The sequence below is a fragment of the Colletotrichum gloeosporioides genome (assembly GCF_011800055.1).
Source record: "Colletotrichum gloeosporioides strain Lc1 chromosome Unknown consensus_117, whole genome shotgun sequence".
Taxonomy (NCBI): Eukaryota; Fungi; Ascomycota; class Sordariomycetes; order Glomerellales; family Glomerellaceae; genus Colletotrichum; species Colletotrichum gloeosporioides.
In genome coordinates, this window is record NW_025544762.1 from 1,716,804 (window position 1) to 1,732,619 (window position 15,816).

The 15,816-nt window shown below is 55.0% G+C and overlaps 3 protein-coding genes across 3 annotated transcripts; all 3 read left to right on the forward strand.

Annotated features, from left to right (window-relative positions):
• Positions 1 to 137: 137 nt before the first annotated feature.
• On the forward strand, positions 138 to 3,336 carry GCG54_00009399 (uncharacterized protein; the record flags this gene model as incomplete). The annotated part of the gene is made up of 4 exons (XM_045409345.1): positions 138 to 483; positions 542 to 1,271; positions 1,337 to 2,417; positions 2,473 to 3,336. 4 exons carry the CDS (start codon positions 138 to 140, stop codon positions 3,334 to 3,336), a joined length of 3,021 nt encoding a protein of 1,006 aa, XP_045256590.1.
• A 1,157-nt stretch (positions 3,337 to 4,493) lies between these two features.
• GCG54_00009400 (Cysteine proteinase 1) lies at positions 4,494 to 6,073 on the forward strand (the record flags this gene model as incomplete). The annotated part of the gene is made up of 2 exons (XM_045409346.1): positions 4,494 to 4,717; positions 4,777 to 6,073. The coding sequence occupies 2 exons, from the start codon at positions 4,494 to 4,496 to the stop codon at positions 6,071 to 6,073; spliced, it is 1,521 nt and encodes a 506-aa protein (XP_045256591.1).
• Positions 6,074 to 12,803: 6,730 nt separating this feature from the next.
• GCG54_00009401 (uncharacterized protein) lies at positions 12,804 to 15,797 on the forward strand (the record flags this gene model as incomplete). The annotated part of the gene is made up of 2 exons (XM_045409347.1): positions 12,804 to 15,456; positions 15,511 to 15,797. The coding sequence occupies 2 exons, from the start codon at positions 12,804 to 12,806 to the stop codon at positions 15,795 to 15,797; spliced, it is 2,940 nt and encodes a 979-aa protein (XP_045256592.1).
• Between the last annotated feature and the right edge of the window lie 19 nt (positions 15,798 to 15,816).

Consider the following 15,816-nt stretch of genomic DNA (forward strand, 5'->3'; position numbering starts at 1 on the left):
CATTGGTTCACACACTGCAGGCTGAGGCAGGTGAGATGAGGGGGTCACAGAAGTTTAGAAACTAACGCATGACCTAATCAACCAGACAGTAAGAACGCTCCCTCTGCAACGTCCTCTTTTTCCAACAGTGGGAAACCATGACGACCCCGAGGGGCGCACATCGGCTTCCCGGGGAGGTATCCCGTGAGCCTCTTCCTGGGTCTGTTCCTGGGCCTCTTCCTGCGCCTAGCATTTCGTCTCTAGCACTCGACTGCGATTCAGTACTTACCAGTCTCCATGAAATGGTGCCTTTATCTTCATATCTGAAATTAGAAAATTCCATCACCGATGAGGTAGCGAGGTACAAGATATGGGCTGCGAACATCGGCGCTCTACGCGATGCAAAATCGGCAGGCTCTCTCGACTCGAGATTGAAAAATTCCAGCCGTATAAGGCTATATGTCACGTCAGGTCTGGAAAGATTACAAAATGCCGTTGACAGAGGTCAGGTTATAACAGGAATCCATCTTGGTCAAATTATGTAGCTAACGTGATCTCTCAGCATCCGAGATTGTGGCGGGAATCAAGCCCAACAGAACTACAGATTCTCTCCTATCTGATGATCAAATAACAAAGCTCACCACGCAACTTATCAATGAACATGAGCTCGAAAGAACACAAAATGGCACTACTGAACTCGCAGAATTATTCTTCAACATTCGCTCATGTATTGCAAATCTTTTCACACTATCGACATTAATACGTCAGGACCGTCCCCGAGGACGTCTACAATGCCAAAGTCCTCTTTTACACACGCAGAACGACGCCGGTCCTGATATAACTAATGTCAAGGACAAGTTCCCGAAGCTGAGACAAAGACCGTGGCTCGCAGAAAGAATAGGAAAACGCATCTCTCAGCAACGCGATTATATTAGATATCGACAGGTTCATCGCCAAAAGCTCGCGAAACGTAAACTCACCGACCCAGTGACCCAAGATGGAGGCTCTGGGATCTTGTCCAATAACGCCACTACGAAAGCGACTACTTTTGTCGAACAGCTTGCTGTGATTGATGAGACCAGCGAGGTTGCAGGAGAGACCTTTACGGACGGCAGCATCCATACTGAAGCAACGTCATTTGCTACAACTGCCTTTGGGGATGATGGTCCAGGCCGTGGTATCCCGTCGTTAACTTCCATGTGGTTGGACGGGGTCCACCTGGATTATGATAAGCACATCGAGTGTCCTTATTGCCGTACGATCCAAATCATTACCGATAGATCTGATTGGAAGTATGCAAGCCTTCCTAAATCCCGGGCTGGGCTCACAAGCTCGCATACGCTGATAACCATCACAGGCGTCATGTTTATCACGATCTCCAGACCTACAGTTGCACTTTCGAACACTGCTCATCAGAACCGTTTCGGACTTCTCATGAATGGTTCAAACACGAGCTGAATTGCCATCGACGGCAATGGAAGTGCATCTGGTGTAGCACCAGATGTGACTCCGCCTCGGCTCTAGAGACTCACTTCGCTTCACAGCATCCTAAAACGGTGTCGGTGGGACAGATCAAGGTCATGGTGGAAGCTTGCGAAAAGGCAATCATCCATTTCGACGACACCGCTTGCCCTCTATGCAATGGCTGGAAGACAGCCTCAACAACGGACAATAACTCCAGTAAATTTCGCTCACACCTCGCAAATCACCTGCAGGAGCTGGCTCGAGAAGCTCTTCCGTTAGCGATTGACGGCCTCGATATTAGGGAGCATGAAGAAGCTGATCGTGAGAATCGAGAGGAAGAAGGCGAGTTCGAATCAATATCGACTGGCGACAGCAATGCTAGCCATGGCGCCCCGACTTTGGTTTTTATGGTCCCATACGGAAAGTTCTCCAAAGCTGAGAGGCAATGGCGGTGTTTAGTGAACGGTAGCTCAGGGCTCTGTCAGACTAGGTCCTCTGGACTGGAAGATCTGGAGAGACACGCGAAGGCTGCACATCCTGAAATCAAAGCGGCTATGCATGTGTGTCACAACGCGTGCCCAGAATGTGGCAAAATCCTTGCCGCAACTGAGTGCGACGATTGCATCAACCCTCCTGACTCTGAAGTTTGGATGTACGCAGCTTCCAGAGATTTAAAGGACCCGATCAGCTTTGAGGCGGATTTTAAGCAAAGATCCATGCTGAATCTCGAAATTGCAGGTGAGATCAGAAGAAACGTGTGGAGAAACAGCTTCATGACAGGGATTCCTGCTCGACGTGAAGAGGGAATGGATCAAGACCCATTCATGAACGCTTATCTGGTTCGAGAAGGAGGTCATCCCTCATTTCAACCTTCAGATTCCGACTACGTGAGAGAAGAGGTCTCGGTCATAAAGTTTACCGATATCCTTGACCGAACCTTTCACTTCCCGCTCAGCATGTGTTTAGATTACCCGGTAGGACCTGCTACATCACATATTGCAGACTAATTGACGCTGACTTTAATCAAAGACCATGATAGATATGGTCAAGATGGCATTTCTTTATGAGGACTTTGCCCAAATGGTGATAGCTGGGAGTTTCGAGTTATTGAACTCCGAGAGCGACGTTATCTCCCCAGTGGTCTGGAGCCGGGTAGTTGGACCAGGCTCTATGGTCAAAATGCGCCTTCTCGAAACTCCGGTATCCGCCAAGACTGGATACTCAGATGCGGCGGAAGAACCGGGCCCCCTGGAAAATCAACCTATTTTGAATGAGCGACCTGAAGACAATGTAACGTTCGGCATGGTCAAAAAGCAAGAGCCCGATGCTCAAAGCGTGCGCTCATTTTCGACTGCACCTTCAGGTTTGACGGCCTTGTCCAGTGTGCAAGCCAAGCTCAATCGCGTATCCCCAATTTCCTCGCCGAGGAAGCTTGGCTGCGAATTCAATACGTGGACCAACTGCCAGGTATCCTTCGACCTTGAGGAGGTTGACCAATGGATCCGGCATGCAGAGGATGAGCATCTTCGCCGTAAATACCCATCTACATGTATCTGTTGGTTTTGCGACGACTTTGAGTTTAGAGCTGAACAAAGCTTAGACGCTGGAATGAACTTCGAACACCGTATGCGGCATATTGCGGATCATATTCTCGACGGATGTCATTTCGAAAACAGGAGACCAGACTTTCATTTCCTAGACCACGTGTATGACATGGGATTGATTTCCTCTGAAGCCTTTGCTCTTGCCAAAGGCCAGAGTGAAGGAGCGCCTGCACCTGCAGGTGTTTCTTCATCAGGCTTCAGACCAACACGACGGTCTAGCTCGGAGCCAGTCGTTGAAGTCATAGAAACTAGCAGGAGGAGACAACGCAACAGACTGCGTTATCTCTGAACGAATCTATTAATCATTGAGTGTCCCATGTTTCCAACGGCACGAAAGACACTATACATGTTACATCGTATTGCCATTTTCTCTGGAATGGGACTTGGCGATCTAGCGCTGCAAGTTCCTCCAAAGATCCGGACAGTAGTCACCCGAAAACCTATCTCGGCACAGAGAGCATCCGGTATTGTGGGCCTCGCCGGTTTACCGAAATTCCAGCGGAGCGGTCCGGCAGGACGAGGTAGTCCTTAAGAAGTGATCCTATCTATTAGGGTCAAGTCGTTCAGGTGCAGACTCTCACAAGGTTTAAGTGAACAAAGAGTTAATTAAAGGTTCTTATCGGTGCTTCTATGGATTGCGTGGCGTCCCGATGACTGCTCTGTCGGCACAAACTGTAATACGTCCAGCGAATGAAGTGGACTCTATTGCGACATTTCCTGGAAGCAATCTCTGGAATGGCATCGTCGCCCATATTGTAAGCGCTCTAATCCATCAGACCCATATCATAATCCAAGTGAATGGCTGGGAAGTCCGGCATCACAACCGATGGGCAAAGAAGCGCATCATGTGAGGACCCTGTGGGTGCTATCATAGGCACCTTGATGGACTCGCGCAGTGTCTCGTGTATCAATGGCGTGCGTGACTAGCTGTCATTGGCAGCTAATCCCTGCTGATGCACCCCTCATCTTATCGCTGTTTGGCTGGTTTGGAGTGATCCCACCAACCTCCAACTGATAAGCAACCTAGCTACCCCGGGTTCCGGGAAGCTCTCAATGGGGGGCATGGAGGCCACGGTTGGGGGATGGGAGGACCTTCCCTACCTTGCCTAACGTGCAAAAAGACACTCACCTGCTTTCTCTGGCATTCTCGGTATCAGGCGGAACGTGTTGAAGACTGAAACGGGGGAAACTGAGTTGAAGGAGGGGTGAGGGGTTAGTTGCTTACGACTCGGGTGCTTTTGTCTTAAATACCGAGCTAGTCCATTCCTTTGAAACCGAGGACGGCTCAAGTCTCTCTTCCTCCAAGCTCTCTCCGCGGGATTGCGTGATCGTGTAGCTGTCTGGCAGAAGCTGGTTCCTCCCCTTCATCTTCGCCGAGACTGTTGGTGACTGAGAGATATTGCTTCGCGTGGCCATCTAGAAGAACGAGTTTAACGGCCTGCCAACATGGGTTCCCAACCATCAAAGACCGCCGCCGTCGACCCTTCGAGCGAGAAAGAACTCCTTGAGCGCCTTCGCCGATTCCAGGTCACCGAGAACGAGTTCGCCAACGTAGCAAACGCAGGCGGCGATGAGAAGAACGCCATTCAGCTTCTCCGCGAGCCTGAGGGTCTGCCCGTACACTTGACGCAATCATGGCAATCCCGCTTCCTCTCAGACCCCAAGAACAAGTGAGTCTTCTCTCTTGAGTCTCATACAAAAGGCTTTCAACTCACAAAGAGCTCCCCAGACTCGCCCTCACAGCGCTCAGCACCGCCGATCCGCGAACGGTCCTGACCTCCACCTCGACCAAGCTCTCGGATCCGCAAATCTTCAACGTCAAGATCCCCTTCGAGGGCGGCCCCATCACAAACCAGCGCTCCTCCGGCCGCTGCTGGCTCTTCGCCTCCACCAACACCTTCCGCGTGGCCCTCATGAAGCGCTACAACCTCGAGGCCTTCGAGCTCTCCCAGTCATACCTTTTCTTCTGGGACAAGCTCGAGAAGTCAAACTACTTCCTCGAGCAGATCATCGACACCGCGGCCGAGGACCTCGACGGCAGGCTCGTCCAGGCCCTGCTCGGCGACATTGTCAGCGACGGCGGGCAGTGGGACATGGTCTACAACCTGGTGCAGAAGTACGGCCTCGTCCCGCAGGCGCTGTACCCGGACAGCTGGAACGCCATGAACTCGGGCGTCCTCAACTCCATCGTCAAGACGAAGCTGCGCGAGTACGCCCTCATCCTGCGCAAGGAGATCCGCTCCGGTTCGGCCACGGTGCAGACGCTCTCCTCCACCAAGGAGAAGATGGTCCGTGAGATCCTGAGCATCCTCACCCTCACCCTCGGCCCGCCGCCAAACCCGCGCGAGGAGTTCGCCTGGACCTACCTCGACAAGAACGGCAAGGCGCACGAGCTCACAACGACGCCCGCGGCCTTCGCCAAGGACATATACTCCTCCGACTTCCGCATCACCTCCGCCGTCATCGAGGGCATGGTCTCCCTCGTCCACGACCCGCGCCACGAGCCCCTGACGCTCATGACCGTCGACCGGCTCGGCAATATCGTCGGCGGCCGCGGTGTGACCTACGTCAACGTCGACATGGCGACGCTCAAGTCCGCGTGCGTCTCCATGCTCAAGGCGGGCCTGCCCGTCTTCTTCGGCTCCGACGTGGGCAAGTTCAGTAACTCCGCGTCCGGCATCATGGACCTCGACCTCATCGACTACGAGCTCGGCTTCGGCGTGTCTACCCTGGGCATGGACAAGGCGAGCAGGCTGAGGACGGGCGAGAGCGCCATGACGCACGCCATGGTGCTCACGGCGGTGCACCTCGACGCCGAGGGCAAGAGCGTGCGGTGGAGGGTACAGAACAGCTGGGGCGAGAGCGCGGGCGACAAGGGCTGGTTTGTCATGAGCGATGCGTGGATGGATGAGTTTGTCTACCAGGCCGTCATCGACCCGCGGTTCCTGAGCAAGGAGGTCAAGGGGGTTATTGGTACGGAGCCGATTGTGCTGCCGCTGTGGGACCCGATGGGCAGTTTGGCATAGATGTCTCGCGCGATTGATGGGTTCGGGAGTCGGTGGACGCGTCTTTTCTTGTTGGTCACGAATATTGATGAATGGGATGGGTAGGCAAGCAGCGATTTAATTTACTCCATGTTCAGCTTACATTTGGGCCCCCCTCTCCACCACTCAATATACGGCTGGTCGTTCTTCTCTCCTCCGCCTTCGGGTTCCCGCGAAGCCATGGTCGTCTAGCCAAGTCCAGACCGGTGTAAGGCCAAAGATTCTTCGAGTGGGCTGCGCCAAAACTTGACGGCAATCCAAATAGACCCGCGTCATCTCCGGTCATGGAGCTCCGCGATATCCTTGTCAGCATTGTCACCAGGGCCCGAAGCAGATACGTCCCGGCCGCCGACAACGAACCCCGGGGTTGTCCGCTCACCGAACCTTTCCTGAGAACCCTCCACCTCGCAGATGAAGGTTTTGCTGTCCCGGCAAGGGACCACACACTCTCTGACATGGTGGGCTCGGCCCGCGAAAGTTCTTCCAAGGACGGAAGGTTTGTTTTGCCTTTTGTGGATGGGATATCCGCTTGTCGACCGGGATGGAGTCGCTGGCCTCGAAGCGAAAAGTGAGGCTGCCCTCATTTGGCTCCCTGTACGCGTTTTGTTGAGCTCGATCAATTTGTATCAGTCATTGCTCCCGGAAACTCTGAGTCTATGACTCAGCCTTGACTCGACAGAAATAGTTGCGTTCTTCCGATAACCTCATGAGACAAAATTACATCAAGATTAGAGACGGGACAGGTTCGTGAGGGCTTATTGCCGTTTGATCTCGAACGGCCCATAAACTAAAGTCGATGTAGCACGTGGAAGTGCGGACACAGTCCAAGCAGTCGCTAACGCTCCAAGCCGCTCGGTCTAGCAACGACTTAACGGTGCGTTAGGCCATAGGCTGAACGAATCCTAGGCTGCTTCTCCAAAGCGCCAGCGCGATGCGAGCTACACCTTTGATAGCAAAAGTGAGGTGCGAGCTGACGGACGTCCATGGGGTCTGTCGCCAAGGATCTCGCACAGTCGTTCGCCTGTACGTACGTCTTCGAGGTCAAGGTCGGTGGCCTCAGTTCAGATGGCGTTGCGGCGGATTCTTGGCGCTACATCGATCCACGTGGGAAACAGCCCATCTCTGGCATCAGAGGCTCTGCTAGTCCAAGCTCAATCTTCGGGCTTATTCACTCCATCCTTCGACTGCGAGACAGCATCATCTCGTATCAAGATCACGCACGTATCGCTCAAAGGCCCGCTTCAAAGACGGATCTGGATGAAACGTCAGTAGATCGAGATGCGAAAATTGAAAATTCAAAGTTTTCACCCCGTCAAAGGATAGGCAATGATCGGAGCAGATCACTTGAGATACAATGCGGTACATGGCGGAAAGCCTACGAGCTGCTGAGCCTAACAAACTGGGCGAGAATCCAAAGCCGTTGCTTGGTGGCTTGGAGTTGACCGAAGCCGGGGATCCCCGTCTTGGGCTCTGCCGGGAGCGGGCTTTGTTGGCGGGTCTCCGGGACCGTTCAAGCCCAACCGTCAACGGTGTCGTAAAGGGGACGCCACAGACTACATGGGTCCCAACCCTCCTCGAAGCGGCAAAGCTTGAAGAGTGGAAGTGAAAATCTTCAAATGTGTCGCCTATTGGCTCATCAAAGCGCAAAACATAGGGATCTCGAATGCTGGCATCGCCAAGGCAGTGTTTTTTTGGGCAGGGCTGTCTGGCGAATTGAAACAGATGGGATGCTCCTTGTCGGCTAGAGGGAATGACGGGGCATGACACGAGTGCGCCTTTCTCCATTAAGCGCCCTTGCGTCGATAGCAAGACAGCCATCCCATGCTCTCATAGCATCTCGCCTTGCACAGTTGAGGAGGCAGTTGAGAGACGTTACACTTGTTGCCTTCGTCTGTGGTTGCGAAGGAAGGCAATGAGGGAAATACAGCAAAGTATCAGGCAACAGCTGCGTGTGGCTGAATCGTAGCGGTGAGCGAGCATGCGACTGACGGGCTCGAGATCGACCCCAGTGTCCCCACGCGGCAGTTGCGGTTTGGCTCTGGCCGGGTATCGATCGAAAGGTTTCGGAGCCAGTGCTTCGCGGCAGGCGGGAAGACGCAAGTCATTGCTTGTTTGGTCGTGTGTTTGCGGCGTGGCGTAGCCGGGACGCAGATAATATGGAGAGTCGTCTTGCAGAACGGCAAGATGCTGCAGATGCGATTGAGTAGCAGTCACGCAGTGCAGTGTGCTATGTAGGCACGTAGGTCGATGGCGTGGTGGTTGCGGCGGTCGGTCGTGAAGGTGGGTGGTGCGGGGCAGTCGTTGCGCTTGTCGTCGTTGTCTTCTTCCCTCTCGTACTATGTAGGCCAGTCGGGTTGGAGATGAGTCTGGACAGCTGTCGTATCGGGATACCTCACATCAAAGGACGAGCGGATGTTCCAGAGTCTTCGATGTGTCACACTGTCAGGTGGTGCTTGGCAGTCATACCGACGAGGGCTGACAGCCCATCAGGCACAGGCCAAGAGGCACAACAGACGGGCAGTCGCAGTCGACCAGCAACCGGAGATGCGGGCGGATGGTTGGGTCGAAATGGGCACGTCCATTTCATCCACAGCGATGCAGGGAGAGAGACATGGACAAGCGTGTAGTTAAAATCGGGCTATCGGCGCAGTGGGGCCCATTTCTGCGTGCAGGTATCGATATCCACGATTGGAAGGGATCGTGGCGGATTAGGTTTGGGTTCTGGAGGGATTGACGGACTGACTGGCTGTGGTTGCTGACAGCGTTGATGATGCGATGCCCAAGGGTATGAAGGAGTCGTTGATGTTTGGTTTCTTCTGCCGTGAGCCCTGCCTGGTTTGGTGTTTGTTGATTCTAGGTAGGAGGCAGAAACGATAGGAACTGCAGGTGAGGTAGGAATGGCTCGGGACTGACCCAATGGAACCTAAGGAACTGAGACGGAATGGAAGGCAAGAACGGCGGAAGGTGCGCCTGCCCGAAGCACCATTACCACCACCAAGACCTCACAGCTGCCGTTGCGGCTTCACATCCACATCCCACCAGCAAGCAGTTGCATGTTTGGTTGCTGTTCGTTCACCTCAGTCCCGCCCGTCACGTTCATGCAGCTTCTACGTCTGCCGTTAGCCTCCACCGAGGACAAGCATCCGTTTCCTGGGCAAGCCATCCCGTCCCGGCCGCTCTAGACGGCATCCATCTTGCCAATGGGCGTCGCTCGCTAATTCGCCTCAATCAATCATCAATCAGACTGGCGTCAACATCTTGCGCGCCAACGCTCTTCTACCCAGTACAAAGTCCCTCCGCTGACGTCGGCCAAATTCCCTATCCATCACAAGCGGACAACGGTACGGCACGGCGGTTTTTGTTAGTCAGGGACCCGAGCGACCCTTGTCCTCCGGTCAGACGGCACTGGCATTGCATCGCACAAGAAAGAGCGCGGCATACATACAGCGCACCTATCCGTACAGAGAGCATTGCGACGCAACCCACGGTGGATGGGGGCAGCTGCGGCTTCTGCAACGCAAAGCCAACAACTCCAACGAATGAAGCAGTGCACATTCATGTTGACAGGCGGGGATTTGCTTTCTGTCCCCTATTTTTTCTCAAGTTGTCGAACGCAAACATCTGCACGAAACAGGTCTCCGTGGCCCGTCGTCATCCACCCAACACGAGGAATCCAGAAAATGCTGGCTTATTCTTAGTCGACAAGCCCCCCGCCCCCAACACTTGCGGTGCCTCGCCGGTGGCGGTGGGGGTTCGTGACACTGGCTCGCCGTCTGCCGGACGTCTACAATTAGTTGGAATTTCAGAGATTCAATGTTCAATCCACTGCATGCCTTAGCATCGCGCCAAAGCCCTGGAAAGGATACGCCGTCAATAGCGGAGGTGAATCCTGGATCCGGTCCTTCACCTTAGAAAAGCGCAAGCGAGGAGCATCCCGGCTCTGGTCCAGACCTGGACAGACGGACGTCATCGCCGTGATCGACACGGACGACAGCCGGCTTCCCGAACAGGAAAGAGAGCGACTCATTGCTCACCACACCACCAGCAAGCAAGCTGTGAGCTCACTGCCGTCAGAACCCTCTAGTTCCGACGGACGGCCTCGCATACCAAAGGGCCTGCTTCGGTTTCACTCCCCTGAGCCAAGGTCGCTAGCCAGTCGAACCCTTACGACGAAATAATTATGTGCTCCAAATTGGGCCTGATCAATTTCAATTCACCGGTCGCTTTTTCGCCCTCTTTTGGCGGACTGCCTCTTGGTTAAATCCGCGTCATCAGACAGACCACTTAAACTTCTCATCACATTTCACACACAGTCGATCGCCTCCTTGCGTTTCTTCATCAACAGGCCATCAGTGGCGACCATTGACAACACCAATCGACAGTTGGATGCCAGCAGTAGATCAGGAAGATGCAGGCAGGACTTCAGGGCGGAACCTACAGTCGAATCACCGTCCCTCGTCTCATCCGACGTCCAGTTTTCGTCTTCATCTGAACTTCTCAGGAACACACTACAGAGACGAAACGGCCTTAGCCAAGCAAGCAAGCGTTTTCCACATGCCCGTCCAACAGGCCTCCCTTTCCAACGCGATTTGATTGAGCTAGCAACGTTGGCTCTCTGCCTGGGTAATAGATAGGCTCAAGACTCGTCCAGCCTAGGCAACGTGCTAAAACAGTTATCGGCAAAGCGCCCAGTCGTCGGCCGTCCATTTTCCAGCTAACGGGAAACTTACCTTACATGACGGCACTAGCATTGGCATTGACGTTGACGCACGTACACAATCAATCCGCCAATCCAGCTTGTCAGCCTGGTCAGGGTAGAGCTACCTCGAGCTACACCAAGACACACCCTCCTCCCCATGGCTCTCCGACTACGTAGGAGTACTTGAGTATTTCACGTGCAGCACGCGACGGACAACAAACCGCCCTCCGTCTATTATTGTACATGGCATGCAGCCTTGTCGCGGCAACAAGCACTTGTCCGTCGTCAGCTCCGGATAACCGCAGGCCCCCTCGCGATCTTCCGAAGACCCCTACTGGAGGAACAAAGTTCTGTCTACGACAACGTCCAACCGTCGACATCCTTGGCCTTATCAACCAAGTCCTTGGTTTCGCGGCACCTTGCCTGCTCCCGTACCGCCGTACCAGTACAGTTTGTGCTCCGTACTCCTGGTACCCACGGGCTGGCGGCGTTTTTCGAGGTAGGTACCAAACCGCCAACCGGACGACAGAAAGGACGGCGGCGCCCCAGGGACACAGACTCTCCCTTCAGACAGCAGCCAACCAGTCACGCAGCCTGATTGACTGTTGACTATATCTTTTTCTGACATTTCGCCCGTTCTGCCTTTGCGAATGCTCATGTACATTCTACGGACTCGACTTGTCCCCGGACCATCATCAAAGCAAACCCCCCCGCGATCCTTACAGCTGTGTCGACAGGGATCAGTCCAGTCCTCGCTCCGTCATTGCACCCAGGATAACCGCCCTCCCGAAGTAATCGACGTCGCAGTTCAATTGTCGCCCAATTTTCGCCCCCCAGCCAGCGTTCCCGACACCCTTCGCCCGTCAGACGCTTCAGTGACGTTGATCTCGTCCTTGGATATTTGGTAGCGGAGGTAAGATTCCCTCGTCGATCTATTCTTTCCTACAACCTCCTCCCTCACTCATCTATCTTTTACACACACGCACGCACACATGCAATGCGCCTACTCACACTCCATACTACTACTCGGCTCGACACCCTTTTTGTATGGAACCGTGGCATGGAGCAGGTGCATGGATTTATTCATCCTATTTTTGCGCCCTTGTCCACCCACTGCTGAATCCCTACGTTCCGCAACTAAGTTGCTGCTAGCAAGCTGACTCGCCCCTCTTTCCCACGGCGCTGCAGGTGCATGCAGTAGATATTTCCACCAAGTCCACACCAAGCAGCCAAGCGGACGAGACGAGGGACGAGAGACGTTTCGACGGCGATCCGACGACAACTGCACCCACCCCAACCCAAAGCCAGCCCGACCTTCCCTGTCCTGCCTGACCTGACCAGACCATCTGGCTCAGTTGCTCGCGCTGGCGTGCTTGCTGGACACCGGACCTGGACCCCGCCATCCTGTGCTCCTCTTCCTCCTCCACCTGTGCCCAAGGCCCAAGAATCCACACCACACCCGACTCCGACTATCCATTTCGGTGAGGTGGGCATCCCAGCATTGCCCCTCATCCTCTTCCTCTCCCTCTCCTTGTCTCCCTCCACGACCAGGGAAGGGGGAAAAACACGGACACAAGCATAGGGCTTCATCCCATTGTTCGCCCGAAAAACACCAGCGAACAAAGTGAGACAACACAACACCCACCCAGATCAGCAACAGCCGTGAAAAACCCAAAAACGCCAAAGCACTTCGACGTCAAAGCGAGAAAGACATAAAAATTTTAGGGCGGAATCCTCACGTGGGTTCGTCGTGCATCTTTTCCGCTACGTCCGCTCTGCATCATCGCAATTTACTTACTCGGCGCCCAACCCAACCCGATTGCCCCTCTCCATCTTCCTCCCTCGTGGCGCCGCCTCGACGCAACTGAACCCTCCAAAAACATCACTTTCGCTGGAGAGTGATCAGAAATCGAGAGCAGCGGCCAAGTTGGCGGTGACGGCGAAGGCGACGGCGACGACAAACACATCACAGGACGACTCGTAGCGTGCTGACAACTCAGCAAAACCGTCGCTATGGATCCCCGCTACTCTTCTTCGCGCTACACCGGCACTCGCCCGCGATCGCCTACCTACAATCCGGCGAGAGCGTCGATGCCCACCAGCATCGGCTACAGCTCCATGTACGGTGGCGACATTCACGTCATGCCTACCTCTACGAGATACACCCCGACGACCTCTTCTTCCTCAAGAGGCCATCACCATTCTCACTCCACCACTACTCCAACAACCACCACCACGTACGCTGTCACCAAGGATCCTCTGGCCCGCGGTCCCAGCCTGAGAGATGTGAGCCGCAACCGGGCAGGCCGTTCTACAACTCTTGACTCCAGCGCTCCCCGCCCTGTCATCGTCACTACTACGACAAGGACACCTCAGCAGGCAAGCTCTTCCTCGCATCACTCTTCGAGCAACAGACACTCTAGCCCGACCCGCGACGATTACCGCTCCAGCGACAGCACCTTTTACACCCAGCCGGCGTCTTCTATACGTTCCCGAAGCCACCATCGGGGTGGCTCTTACAGCGCAACAATGGACAACGAAGAGTTCACTCGCCTTCGCGAACGAACTGTCGACGGTCGGCTGGATGCATACCGCCCAACAAGGTCTTCCACCCTATATGCGAACAGCTCTCGTCACGGCAACGCCCCCATTGATTACGGAGCCACTGATGGCTACGAATACACCGCCCCTGGCGACCTTGCTCGCTATGACTTGGATCACTCTCGTCCCCCCTCCAGATCTCGCAGACGAGAGAGCATTGACCGTGGTTACTACCGCCCCAGTGTCAACGTGACCACTACAGATCCTGTCAGTCGTCCGTACAATGACACTGGCCGTCGCGGCGGCCCTCCGCCCACGACTTGGGGCCTCGACAAGATCAACAAATCAACCACCAACGTGTATGACTCAGGGCAAGGCTCGATCCCGCCCATTGTTCCAGCCGCTCCTGTTCACATGCAGGTTCCTCCAAGCCCTAGGGATCGACGTTCCGCCGGTGTCCCTTCGTCTTTGGATGTGGCCGCACCGTCCGTCGCTGCCGCAACAGTAGCCGGTCCCACTTCATCTCGCCGCCCTGTGTCTGTGTATAATGAGGGAACAGCTCCGCGCTCCACTCACCACGAGGATTATTACCGCAGCCGTGAGGATGATCGTGTGCAGCGACAAGCAAGAGAGGACCGCCCTTATGACGCTACTTACGGTAGTGGCGACTACTTCCATGATGATGCCGTGTCTACGCGCGGCTTTGGCATTCGCACGGATTCGGCTCCACTTGGAGGCGATTTTGATGACCCACGGAATCCACGTAGAGAGGTCCGTCCCGAGTCTCGAAATGGGTACCGTCCCGAATCCCGCACCGGGTACCGCCCGGAGTCTAGGACCGGTCACCGGACTTCACCCCCGGACACAAAGCGAGGCTCTGATGATGAATCCAAGAAGAAGCGTGACTCCGCACGACTCGAGCCCGAAAGAGAAAGACACAGCCGACGGATCAGCACTGCCAATGATGATGAATCCGAGCGAACCAGGTTTCGGGACAAAGTAAGCGCTGGTCTCGGACTGGCTGCTACAGCAATCGGTCTTGGGCAGGCTGTCAAGGAGAAAGAAGAGAGGCCCGAAAGATCCGATAAGCCTGAAAAGGATTCTCGAGAGTCACGGCGTCGCAGCGATGAAGACGAGTCAGGAACCCGCACCGCCGATCGGTACAAGCCTAGAGATGAGTCTCGCGACCCAAGGGACCGCGCACCTGTGATCGTTGAGACCCGCAGGGCACCCGCTGACTCTGAGGCGGATACTCGTGAGCGTGACCGCGGCGAGCGGGAAAGGGAAAGGGAACGGGATCGGGAGCGGGATCGCCGGGATGCCGAGGCTCGACTTACTGGCGACAGCCTTCCATCTTCACAGCGTGACGGTTCCCCTGACGACGACAATAAAAAGTCGAAGCGGCCTGCTCAAAAGGCCATTGGATTCAACCCCACAAACACTAACGACATCCGGGAGTTGAAGGAGCAACTGGCAGCAATGAGGGACGAGAAGCCTAGGGAGAGAGAGAAGGTACCCATCGCTGCTGAAAGGTCTGACCGCTCGGAACGTCCAGAGCGCTCTGAGAGATACGATGAGCGATACGACAGATCGGAGCGGTCAGAGAGGTCTGATAGATTGCCGCGAGATGACCGATCGGATCAACAAACTTACGCTGATCTTCCCCTGAGAGACGCGAAAGAGCGTACGCCGTCGCCCAAGAAAGAGTCGCCGCCCAAGAGGGAATCACCTGTAACGGTGCCGTCAACTGAGTCGACGAGAGATGATTCTCGGGGCCGTGAGGCCACACCGCCTCAAGGAGACGAGAAGCAGGTTCGTGTAGTTTCTCCGCCTCGCGATAAATCGGACTCGAAGCCACTCAAGGGTATCCTCAAGGCACCTAGCAAGTTCCCGGAGGAAGACAATCCGATTCGTGAGGGTGTCGCCCCTCACAAGGATGACAAGAAACTGAAGGAAGTCCCTCCGGGTGCCCGTTGGACCAAGATCAGCCGGAAGATTGTCAACCCGGAGGCTTTGACCGTCGGAAAGGAACGGTTTGAAGTTCGCGACGACTTCGTCATCGTCCTTAGAGTCCTCAGCAAGGAGGAAATTCAGGCATACGCCGCTGCTACTCAAGTCCTGAGAGGTATGTCAAAAACTCAAGTCGTTCTTGCACAATTGAGTCTAACCAGTAGCACAGAGAGGAGGCGTGAGGAGGCAGGCAAAGACCGCGACCGCGACCACGACCGTGAGCGAGACCGTGAGCGCGATCGGGACCATGACCGGGGACGCGACAGAGATGAGGATGATGACAGGCGAAGACACTACCGCCACCACAGGAGAGACGACGGGGATGACGATCGATATGACGAGGAGCGCGACCGCGAACGCCACCGCAGACATCGTCGAGACGACGACGACGACGACTATCACCACCGCCGTCACCACAGGGATCGCGACCGCGACCAGGCGGCTATCGAGGGATAAGGGTCACGGAACGCATGTA